The sequence below is a fragment of the Cetorhinus maximus genome, chromosome 6, assembly GCF_964194155.1.
Source record: "Cetorhinus maximus chromosome 6, sCetMax3.hap1.1, whole genome shotgun sequence".
Taxonomy (NCBI): Eukaryota; Metazoa; Chordata; class Chondrichthyes; order Lamniformes; family Cetorhinidae; genus Cetorhinus; species Cetorhinus maximus.
Window position 1 is genome coordinate 96895738 of NC_135884.1, and position 12726 is coordinate 96908463.

At 46.2% G+C, this 12726-nt stretch overlaps 1 protein-coding gene across 5 annotated transcripts in view; it reads left to right on the forward strand.

Annotated features, from left to right (window-relative positions):
- nlrc5 (NLR family, CARD domain containing 5) overlaps positions 1–12726 on the forward strand; it is a 191041-nt gene that overhangs the window by 152166 nt on the left and 26149 nt on the right. For all 5 annotated transcript variants that reach the window (XM_078544136.1, XM_078544137.1, XM_078544138.1 and 2 more), the window contains 4 exons: positions 2304–2387; positions 5377–5466; positions 8323–8406; positions 10896–10979. In XM_078544136.1, the coding sequence (XP_078400262.1) occupies positions 2304–2387; positions 5377–5466; positions 8323–8406; positions 10896–10979 (342 nt within the window). The remainder of the gene's footprint in view (positions 1–2303; positions 2388–5376; positions 5467–8322; positions 8407–10895; positions 10980–12726) is intronic.

The window sequence follows — 12726 nt, forward strand, 5'->3', positions numbered from 1 at the left end:
CCCTGTCAAGGCCACCTGACAAGGGCAAAATTCTGCCCCTGGAGTTTAACAATGGATGAAAGCTCTGGCATTTTGTTTTATCACCTTTGATTTGAATGAAAATGTAACTCGGGACAGTTTCAGTAGTAGGCGGTACCGTTTACATTTACAAATGATATTTCTTTGGCCTTAAAACACTTTGGGAAGTCATGAGGTTGTGGCAACTGTAAGTTCAAGTCTTTACTTTATGCCTGAGTGCTAAGTAGAAGTTCTGCATTGTGATCTCATTGTCACTTCCTGATCTTTATCTTTATATTTGTTATGATGGCTTTCTTCATGTAAAGCAACTACATTTTCAGTGTTGAAATGTAAACCCAGACCGCTTTCCGATTACACTGACACATTTCCAACAGTGCTATTTTGAGCACTCTGCTCGTCACTGCATACTTCTCTATCAAACGCCATTTGCCATACATCTCCCTAGCTGCTGCCAAGTGCCAATGATTTCAGCAATAGATATTTCCCTCCCATAATCTCCACCTCTTTACCTTGGATCAGTCAGACTGGCTGTCGATAGCATATGGTTTAGAGCAGGCTTTTTCAAATGTACAGCCCATGGGCTGGATGCAGCCTGTGAAGCCAGTCAACGCAGACCTCTGAGCCCCTTTCAAAATTCCGGTCAAACAGGTGAGCTTCAACTGAGATTCTGCGTGGTGCTGCCCCTCCAATCAGAGTCTGCTTCTCTCCAGCTTTTGCTACTGATAGGCTGATGGGGCATCGGGCCTGGGCGGGGGAGGGCAAAGTTTTGGTGGGCCCAGGAAGGAGGCAGTGCTGTGGTGAGTATGTGGGAGTGAGAGAGTGAATGTCTGTGTCTGGGGGCTGGGCAGGGACAGTGAGAGAGCGTGTCCGTGTGTCTAGGGGCTGGGCAGGGGCAGTGAGAGAGTGTGTCTGTTTCTGTGTTGGGGGGGCAGTGAGAGAGCATGTCTGTGTGTCTGGGGGCTGGGCAGGGGCAGTGAGAGAGCGTGTCTGTGTCTGTGTTGGGGGGGCAGTGAGAGAGCGTGTCTGTGTGTCTGGGGGCTGGGCAGGGGCAGTGAGAGAGCGTGTCTGTGTGTCTGGGGGCTGGGCAGGGGCAGTGAGAGAGCGTGTCTGTGTCTGTGTTGGGGGGTCAGTGAGAGAGCGTGTCTGTGTGTCTGGGGGCTGGGCAGGGGCAGTGAGAGAGCGTGTCTGTGTGTCTGGGGGCTGGGCAGGGGCAGTGAGAGAGCGTGTCTGTGTCTGTATTGGGGGGGCAGTGAGAGAGCGTGTCTGTGTGTCTGGGGGCTGGGCAGGGGCAGTGAGAGAGCGTGTCTGTGTTGGGGGGGTGCAATGAGGCAATGAGAGTGAGGCAATGAGACAGTGTGATTGAGTATGTGAGGGGGAGGGGAGGGGGGGGAGTGGAGGGGGGGATGTGCAAGAGACTGATTGTGTGCGCGAAATTTGCTCGTCAGCCCCTTGAATGAGAAAATCATGCAAATGTGGCCCCTCGAGCGAAAATGTTGGACAAGCCTGTTATAGACTCTCAGGTGAATGCCTCCATCTTGTGGTACCTTCACACTCTCTTTCTGCCTGAGCAGTGCCCACCATGCCCAGTGGGGCTGCTTGCTGGCCTTCCCTTTGACTCCTCCGTTTGGCGCCCCCACACCTGTGAGCCGCCCGCCACCCTAATCGGCCAGCAAATGGAGAGGGTGCCACCCGTGGAATTAAACCAGCAGGCGTGCTACTGAAATGCATGAGCTCGGGACCCAGAAATGGTTCCGGCATCAGGTTCCCGACACCCGTGGGAAAATTCAACCCTGTGTGGCCATTATTGGCCATTGGCTACACCATTTGTGATTGCACATTTATCTGGCTGAGGCATAATTAGATCCGGTTTTTTTTTGGTAAATGTTGGCATCAGTATGGCGCTAGAAATCAGTTTGCAAGCTGATCTACCTTAAGCCGTTTCACGACAAAATCAACATTGCAGGAAACTCTCAGCAAGTATTTTAATCGATACCCGTGCTGCACTGCCAGAGGTGCTGGCTTGCTGCTGAAATGCTAAACAGAGGCCCCGTCTATCCTCTCAGGCGGATGTAAAAGATCAAGGCCACCACTTTGAAGGAGAGCAGCAGAGTTATCCTTGGTATCTTGGTCATTGTTTATCCCTCAACCGACATCACTTAAAAAGATTATCGGGTCATAAAAATTTTCAGGCGATGTTTAAGGTCGGCCGGTAAAGTTTCTATGTCACTGTTTAAAGCTGAGATTAATCCGCGCGTAAAGTCTCTGTTCCTTTGCTTTCATTTCAGCTTGTCACAAAACAAACTGGGATTGGAGGGAATTTCTGAACTCGGGAAAACCCTACCAGGCTTGAAGCAGCTGAAGAAGATCAAGTATGAACCCACGATCAGATTTGTCTTTCTTTAACATTGTACCATACAGTTAGGTCCCGATTTTTGTTCCTGGGTCGGGTGCACAGAGTTGGGAAATTTCCCGGCTCAGCGAACCTGACCTTTAAAAATGTCTAAAATAAAAATAAAAATACCTGGAAAAACTCAGCAGGTCTGGCAGCATCTGTGGAGAGGCACACAGTTAACGTTCCGAGTCCGTATGACTCTTCAACAGAACTAAGTAAAAATAGAAGAGAGGTAAAATATAAACTGGTTTAAGGGGGGGGTGGGACAAGTAGAGCTGGATAGAGGGCCAGTCTATGACATCTTTTGGCTATCTCCACCTATTACTGGCCCTCTATCCAGCTCTACTTGTCCCACCCACCCCCCCCACCTTAAACCAGCTTATATTTCACCTCTCTTCTATTTTTACTTAGTTCTGTTGAAGTGTCATACGGACTCAAAATGTTAACTGTGTTCCTCTCCACAGATGCTGCCAGACCTGCTGAGTTTTTCCAGGTATTTTTGTTTTTGTTTTGGATTTCCAGCATCCGCAGTTTTTTGCTTTTATCTTTAAAAATGTCTGCCCGCAAGTCAGATTTTCTGTCATGAGAGGTGGGGGTGGGGGGGCTGCAGGTTGAAATAGGAGTCAGGCTGGCAACCCCGGAATGAGTGCGGAGGCTGCGGGTGTGGGGGTGGACTTGGTACAAGGTCTGCCTCTCTGCCCCAGCACTGTGTTTAAATAAATTTAAAAGTAATAAAACAAAAAGCATCTCTCCGGCCCTCACCTCTCACCACCCCCCCATCACCCCCTATGCCCCATCCATGCCAATCTATGCCAACCCATATACCACACCCAACCCCAAGGCCTATCATACCCTTATGCCAACCCATGCCCCTCTACCCATCTCCCACAGCCCCTCATACCCATATGCCAACTCATGCCAACCCATACGCTACCCACCACCCTTTACCCTTAACCCCTCTGTGCCAACTCACCTAGTATTGCTGGACATTTCCTGAAGAGCTTTGACACTTCCTGGAGAGCTTTGATAATCCCTTCACAGCTGAACAGTTCCTTGACAGCTTGACAGTTCCAATGAGTTTGTGCATAAAAAGCGCATAATCATGTTTAATCCTTACAATTCCAAAGGGTGCCTTATTCCTCCTAAAGGTGTCCCAGGACCCTGTCCAAAGGGGTACTTTACTTCTCCAAAGGGGTATCCTGGCTATCCAAAGAATCCACCAAATTCAGACCTCCTCTGACCTGGTCTGCTTTGCACACTCCAGGATTCACTCAGCTTGGGGTGCAAAAATCCGAAGTCAGTGGTGGCGGCTGGTGATTTAAATGACCAGCTACCTCCGTGTTGGCACATGTGCGAACCCTGGCCTGATTCCAGTCCTGCCCCTGCGAAGACAGGAAATGCTGCTTTCGGGGGTGGACTCTATTCATGCTTGTTAGGTCATTACAGAGGGCTGTTTTACCATTATCAGTGCAACTTAACCAGTTACCACTGTCACTTTTTGTTTCTTCAGCTTCCCATAAAATTGAAGCCAGGTATTTAGCAAGTTATAAATGAAGACTTGGGCCTGAGTTTTCATGAAAATGGAAATGGTTAGCCAAAATGGCAGTGTGAAAGGAACTGTCAAGCTGTCAAGGCATTTAAATCTTCAGGTCTTTAAATTTAAAAAAACAGGCTGCAGTTTAAAGAAGGGCTAGAAAAGGCTATGGGGAGTGGGTAGAGGGTCATAGGTTGACATGGAGGCCATAAAGGGCCATGGGGTGGTTATGGGGGCATAGGTTGTCATGAAGGGTATGAGGGGCCATGATGGGGGTGGGTCGGTGAGGACATGAGTTAGCATGAATGGGGCATGGGAAGTGTGTACGAGGCGTGAGAGCTGGAGGGCTGTTTTGTTTGTCATTATTTATTTTACAGCTGGGATAAAGTCCTGGATCACCAAGGCCAGCCTTTTGGCCCAGCCCATCTCCGCATCCGGCAGCCCCTGTGGCTGCTTCCAAACACTTTCCGTAGGTGGTGGGCCTGATTCCCATTAACACTTGCCTCTCAGGAATGAAAATTAGACCATCGTGGGCACTTTCTCCCAAGTCGGGTTTGCGAAGCCAGCAATTTCCCCAACTTTGTGCTCCAGAGTCGGAGAGTGAAAATTCAGGCCACAAACTCAATTAACCCCCCCCGAAAAAATTAGGCAACCTGGAAAAGTTGACATCATTCAGTTAGAATGCAGGGCATCATTATCATTTTTAAGGGTTGTTGTAAGGTTTCTGAGATTTTTTGCAAGCACAGCAAGTAATTATGAAGGCAAATGGAATGTTGACCTTTATTGCAAGGTGATGGAGTATAAAAGTAGAGAAATCTTGCTACAACTTCACAGGACTTTGGTGAGATAACACCTAGAGTCCTGTGTACAGTTTTGGTCTCCCTACTTGAGGGATATACTTGCATTGGAGGCAGTTCAGAGAAAGTTCACAAGCTGCATTTCTGGAGAGAACGGGTTGTCTTATGAGGAAATGTTGAGCAGGCTGGGCCTGTATTCTTTGGAATTTAGAAGAATGACAGGTGATCCTATTGAGGCATATAGGATTCTGAGGGGGTGCTTGACAGATTGGATGCTGAAAGCACGTTTCCCCTCATGGAAGCATCTACAACTAGGGGCAAAATTTCAAAATAAAGGGTCTTCCATTTAAGATGGAGATCAGAAGGAATTTCTCCTCTCAGAGGATCGGAAATCTTTGGAATACTGTATCCCAGAGAGCAGTGAAGGCTGGGTCATTGAATTGAATATATTCAAGGCTGAGTTAGACAGACTTTTGATCTACAAGGGTGTCAAGGGTTATGGGGCAGACAGGAAATTGGAGTTAAGGCCACAATCAGATCAGCCATGATCTTATTGAATAGCAGAGCAAGCTTGAGGAGCAGAATGGCCTACTCCTATTTCCACTCCTTATAATCTTATGTTTTTGTTGTTTCAGCTTGTCTAGAATCTCTACAGACGCTGGTTTGGTTGGAACAAATATGTTGGCTGAAGGGCTCCGTGACTGCACGAGACTGGAAGAGATAAAGTAAGTGAAACACTGCCTTGTTTTTCTTACGTAAGCCAGGAAATTTTCTGGAAGCTTTGCCCACATGCTGATGGGAATTGATTGGAAAAATACAATGAAAATAGCTTGGCAACTGAGCCAAGAGCACAAAACTGGAAAGCGAGGAATCAAGATGGAGTCTGAAAGAAAGGGACCCGCGGTGAAAAGGCCAGAAGGCAGTGAGAGCGCACGCAGGCTGATAGGAAATGGAAAGTAAAGCTAGACAAATAAAAGGTGGGCCAGAGAGATGCCACAGCCTCACCATCTGGTCAAGAGAGGATGGGAGCCAATGTGAGCCTGGTTCAGTCCAAAATAATGATAGTATAATTATTGTGCATGGAAATCGATTCAAACAACTCATAGATCCTCACTGTGCTTATTTCACAATTAACTATCATGCCCCTGCTACAAGGAGACTTGTCCTTTTGCGGCCTCCCAGATTCAACATTGAGTCCAACCATTTCAGATGGTAACCACTCTTCCCTTTCTCCTTTCAGACAGAATCATGAATGATTCACTTCTGGCCTAACCTATCCTCTGACCACCTCCTCTGCCTTACACTTACCCCTTCATTCACTTCCCCTGCCTCACATTTACCCTTTTGTTCACCTCCCTGCCTTACACTTACCCCTTCATTCACTTCCCCTGCCTCACATTTACCCTTTTGTTCACCTCCCTGCCTTACACTTACCCCTTTGTTTACCTCCCCCGCCTTACACTTACCCCTTCGTTCACCTCCCTGCCTTACACTTGCCCCTTTGTTCACCTCCCCTGCCTTACACTTACCCCTTCATTCATTTCCCCTGCCTCACATTTACCCTTTTGTTCACCTCCCTGCCTTACACTTACCCCTTTGTTTACCTCCCCCGCCTTACACTTACCCCTTCGTTCACCTCCCTGCCTTACACTTGCCCCTTTGTTCACCTCCCCTGCCTTACACTTACCCCTTCATTCATTTCCCCTGCCTCACATTTACCCTTTTGTTCACCTCCCCTGCCTTACACTTACCCCTTCGTTCACCTCCCTGCCTTACACTTACCCCTTCATTCACTTCCCCTGCCTCACATTTACTCTTTTGTTCACCTCCCCTGCCTTACACTTACCCCTTCATTCACCTCCCCTGCCTTACATTTACCCCTTACACTTACCCCTTCATTCACATACCCCAGTAGCTACCTGAGGTTGGCACCACAACACTGCCCAAACTGGCCCCACGAAAACCAGAGAGCTGCCTCAGGAGACCTGACGGGTTCACTGTGGCATTTACTCCACTCCCCAATGGGAGAACTGCCCCAGGTGTTCTACCCTGTACCTCTTTTCCCTGCCCCTAGTTACCTTCATACTTCACTGTCACTGGTAAAGTAATTCTCCCAAGAAAGGTGATGGAATGAGAAAAGGTTGTGAGTGCTGGATCCTTTACACTGTCCATAAACCTCGGGAGAGGGGTGCAATCTTTATCCTAAATCTGGGAATCAATTTTTTTGCACATTGACATCTCTTTCCATTTGATTTTCTGAGGCCATTCTCTCTCGGATAGTACTGGGACAAATGTAAATGATGCCCCTCTGATGCAGAAGCTCCATCCACCCTATATTAAAGAAACCTGGCCTACTCTAAAAGTCACATGAGGGCCACATCCATAATTATCTTTACAGTTCAGACAATAGGCAGAGTGGTATCTCTGTTGTGCTCGTGCAATGGAGATCATGCATTGTGATATATTGGGGCAAGTGGGCATGAAGTTGGCAGAGCGTCTGCATTGCCCTCCCTAAACCAGCAACAGGAAACCCAACCCAATTTTGGGTTCAGGCCTCAGTTAAATGAGTGCTGCCTCCTAACAGTTCCTGTCAATGGGTCTTGTCCCATATTGTTCAGAAGCTGTAAATTTGCCTGTGATCTGCCCTTATGAAGCCCCTTACCCGGAGGATAGGCCATATACAATTCTCTGATTACTCGGTTTAATATTGTCATGGGCTACACAAGTAACTCAATTCAGAATGACGGCTTCTATCACAAAGATTATCACAAAGTAACAAATACGCTCATTTATTTACACTTCAAAAGAGATCTGAAGCAGAAAAGTTACAAATACGAAAAATACAATCTAAAATGTCATGCAAGAAAGTTAGTAAGAATAGATTGCAACAAGAAATGAAAATCATTGATGCTCTTCTGTCTTAAAATGGCAAATTCCCCTTGCTTTTGCTTTGTGTGAAAGTTTAAGTCCTGTTGTGTCATTTTGCTTTTTAATATATTAATATACTGGAGCTGTGAAGAAGGGTCATACAGACTTGAAACATAACTGTTTCTCTCTCCACACATGCTGCCAGACCTGCTGAGTTTTCCCAGCATTTTCTGTTTTTATTTCAGATTTCCCGCATCCGCAGTATTTTGCTTTTAACTTGCATTTATATAGCGCTCTTCACATCCAGTGGACATCTCAAAACGATTTACAACCAATGAAGCACTTTTGAAGTGTACTCACTGTTGTAGTGTAGGAACTGTGCCAGCCAGTATGCGCACAGCAAACTCTCACAGACAGCAAGGTATTAATGACTAGATATTCTGTTTTTATGATGTTGATTGAGGGATAAATATTGGCCAGGACACTAGGGAGGACTTCCCTGCTCATCTTCAAAAGGGCACCTTGGGATATTTTACATCCACCTGAGCAGGCAAACAGGGCCTCAATTTAATGTTTCATCCAAAAGACAGCACCTCCAGCAGTGTCATGCTCTGCTCTTTAATAACTGGCACCAAAGCAATTGAAACGTGTGACACATGAAGGAGTGGCACAAGAAAAATTAATGCCAGCCTGTTCTCTTTCTTCTCATACAGTTTGGATTCCTTGATGCTGAAAGACAGTGGTGCAGAGCTGTTAGCTGAAGGAATACTAAGAATGCCGTGTCTGAAGAAACTAAAGTGAGTTCTCAGCATTGTATTCAAATTTGAACAGATATCAAGGTGAGGTTGGTTGGAAGGAGGGTGAAGAAATCTGATGTGCAAATAACATCGAAAGGAAATTCCATTAGCTGTGGTGACCTCTGCACCCAAATTCCTGATATGAGTCGTAAGAGTAGATGTTTAACTTATCCTCTGTATGTAAACTGGCATTGCCAATTGACCACCCATTACACAAACCACCACCTGAACTGGCATTGCCAATTGACCACCCATTACACAAACCACCACCTGAATTGGCATTGTCAATTGACTGCCCATACCTGAAACCACCACCTGAACTGGCATTGCCAATTGACCGCCCATTACACAAACCACCACCTGAATTAGCATTGCCAATTGACTGCCCATTCCTGAAACCACCAGCTGAACTGGCATTGCCAATTGACCGCCCATTACACAAACCACCGCCTGAACTGGCATTGCCAATTGACCACCCATTCCTGAAACCACCACCTGAATTGGCATTGCCAATTGACCGCCCATTCCTGAAACCACCTATGTTGAAAGTTGGGTGGTTTCAATGACAGGCAGACAATCGATGTCACACTGGGCACCAAGGGGAAAATCTATCCCGTAAAACCAAAGAATTTGATAGGAGGAGGGTGTTTGGCCCATCACACCTGATACTGGCTCTCTGCTTTTCCCCTAATCCCTTTGAAAATTTTATTTTAAAGTTATTCATCCACTTGTCTTTCATAAGTTCTGTTGGATTCTGCTTCCATTGCAGTTTTTGTTTGGAATTCCATGTCCTTCTGCACAAGAGAAAATGCTCCTAACCTCTCGCTCTGTTCTAGGGATGTTCTTAAATTTATGATGATAGTTCCAACCCATCTCCAACCAGTGGAAATAGACTATTTTTCTGCCCATTTCCTCTTCAATTCCTGTCGCCTGTAATATAATTTAAATTTATAGGCTTCGTTGAAGTCTAGTGAAATTCCAGTTGGTGCTTTGCCATCTAAGTGATACTTTTCTGCTAAGAAATGAAACAAACTTACCCGGAGTTTCAGTGAGCTGCTATCCTGGTACTAAATTGATAACGAGACTCAACAAACTGTGTATATAGAACGCCACCTGCAATTCTGTTGCTGTTGGTCTTGGTTATGGCTCAGTGGTAGCACACCAATTATCTAAGCCTAAAGGTTATGGGCAGAATTTTGCCCTTGATGGGCGGGCGGGCCCCACCGGCTCGGTGGCGGGCGGGAGGCTGATCGCCACCGCCGAAACGGGCCCCGCCACTATTTTAAGTGGGCGGGCCAATTAAGGCCCACCCAGCGGGCCTCCCGACGGGAAGTGCTATGCGCTTCCTGTGCAGGGGGGAGGGATTCCCCAACAGTCAGAGTGCGCTCTTTCATGCATGTGCGTGAAAGAGCGCACTGCTCCCTGAGACTAAGTGCTGTCTCAGGGAGATCGTATCGAAGCCCGCTGGGGCTCCTGGCCTGCCCGCCAGCCATAAGGTTGGACGGGTAGGGCCTTTAATTTGGTTTAACTGCCCTGGCAATAACCTCAATTGGCCATTGACAGGTCGGCGGGTGGACAGCTGATTTCGCTGTCCGCCCGCCTTCCTGAATATTTAAATGGGGTGGGATGACATTGGGGGTTCCTCCTGACGTCATCCTGCGTCATTTTCCCATCGGCGAACAGGCCCCACCCCCAACTCGCTGACAGAAAAATTCTGCCCTATGGGTTTAAGTCCCACTCCAGACTCTTGAACACATAATTTAACTAATATTTCAGTGCAGCTCTGGCAGAGCATTATATTGTCACAAGTACTGAGGACTTGTGTGCCCTCTCTTTTCGATGTAAAAGACGCCATGGCACTATTTGAATAAGGGTGAGTTCTGGTGTCTCAATATGAATGAACACCATGAGTAACTGCTTCGTTTGCCTTTATCCCAATGCTGTTTGTGGTCTCTGGTGCCTCCCTGTGGCCAGCAGTAGGAATCATTACCAGGAACCGAGAAGCAGGCTGTGCACCAACATTCTCAGCTTGAGGTACCTGGATCAAAGGATAAAGAAAGGGAAGAAGATTGTAAAATGGAAAAAGGAGCAGCAAACATAAATATCTGCATAAACATGATGTTAAAAAACAAGTTAATCCCTCCCCAACCCCCACTGACCCATTGGCTGGGATTTTCCAGTCCCGCCAGTAGTGGGCATCATCGCAGGCTGGATGGTACTCTCTAAATTTTGTTATCACGCCCGCGACGATGCCTGCCACTGGCGGGACCGGAAAATCACACCCATTGAGTTTTTAACAAGCATTGTGACCCTACAGTTAGACCTTGCTTGCCAACTGGTGATGGAATGTATGTGGCATTGAACTGAGGCTACCAGGAAAATCTAAAGGGACCTTTTCCTCCAGTGTCTTCTCTGCATCTCCAATTTTTTTGGCATTGATGAGTAATGGCAGTTACTGAAAGCATTAAAATCATTTCCTGTTCTCTTAGTTTGAGGTGTAATTCCATTGGTTGCAAAGGGGCAACACATCTTGCAAACGGACTGAAATGCAGCACTGCGATTGTAGAAATAGAGTAAGTATACTACTACACTGATCTGTCTGATTCTACTATATGCACAACTCAGAATATATGCTGGTTTATTTAATTTAAAAAAGGTTTGCGTCTATATAGCATCTTCAGAAACACTTCACAATACAGCTAATTACTTAGAATGAATCTTGCTCATGACTGCAGAATGACCGCAGAATCTAGGCTGACAATCCGGTGCAATCTGAGGGAGAGTTGCATTTTTGAAGGTGCCGTCTTTTGGATGAGGCCCTATCTGTCCTCTCAACGGGAATTTTAAAGATTTCACGGCACTCGCCAATATTTATCCCTCACCCAGCATCACTAAAAACAGACTACCTGGTTGTTATCAGATTGCTGTTTGTGGAATCTTGCTGTGCACAAATTGGTTGCCACATTACCTACATTACAATGGTGACTAAAATTCAAAATACTTCACTGACTGAAAAGCGCTTTTGGATGTCTATGAAAAGTGCTATATAAATGCAACTTCTTTTAAATTTTAAGGTCAGTGACGGTTACGTAGCCAAGTATTTTCACAAGTACAAACCCTCTGAACAACCTGTTGTTGTGTTGTGGAGAAGTACAGGGGCAGATATTCCTGTTCCTGCACCTGGGGCTAAAGTGGGGAGCAGAGTATACCTATAATATACCTATAAGTGGGGATCGGAGTATAACTGTAATATACCTATAAGTGGGAAGTGGAGTATAACTATAGGAAGGATGTGATTGCACTGGGGAGGGTGCAGAGGAGATTCACCAGGATGTTGCCTGGGCTGGAACCTTTCAGCTATGGAGAGAGACTGGATAGGCTAGGGTTGTTTTCCTTAGAGCAGAGAAGGCTGAGGGGGGACCTGATAGAGGTATACAAAATTATGAGGGGCATAGATAGGGTAGATAGGAAGAAACTTTTCCCCTTAGCAGAGGTGTCGATTACCAGGGGGCATAGATTTAAGGTAAGGGGCAGGAGGTTTAGAGGGGATTTGAGGAAAAATCTTTTCACCCAGAGGGTGTTTGGAAACTGGAACACACTGCCTGAGGGGGTGGAAACCCTCATAACATTTAAGAAGTATTTGGATGTGCACACTATAGCATAGAGGGCTACGGGCCAAGTGCTGGAAAATGGGATTGGAATAGATGGGTGCTTGATAGCCAGCATGGACACGATGGGCTAAAGGGCCTGTTTCTGTGCTGTATAACTCTATGACTCTATAACTGTAATATACCTACAAGTGGGGATTGGAGTATACCTGGCTGAACATTTGGCACTTTGGATTGTTAGAACAGAGAAGGGTACTGCAAGTTTTAAAAAAGTAAAGAAAGACAAATGAAAAGGGTGCCAAATGGAAATGGCCCAAGACTGCTTCTTGGAGGAGGGCTCATTGATAGATTGAAGTGCAACATTTTCCTTATCCTGACTGCTTGCAATCCCGATGCATATCTTTCTGGGGTTTCCAGCTTTAAGATTAACTCATAACTACTTGGATATAAATAGTGAAAAGATCCATTTTTGATTGTAGCCTTGTCTTGCACACAAGCAGATTGAAATTGTGCTGCCTGATATCAGCCATCATCCCATTAACATATATGTACATAACTCAGATAGCTGCTCTCTGGGAAAGGTTGGTAACCCAGGGTAATGCTTTAGCCCAAAAACCAAAGAAATTTCACATAACTCTATTGAGACGTTTGTTACTAATACCACACATCACACTGTCACCCTGTAGCATAGGGTAAATTAATTCAGCCCAGT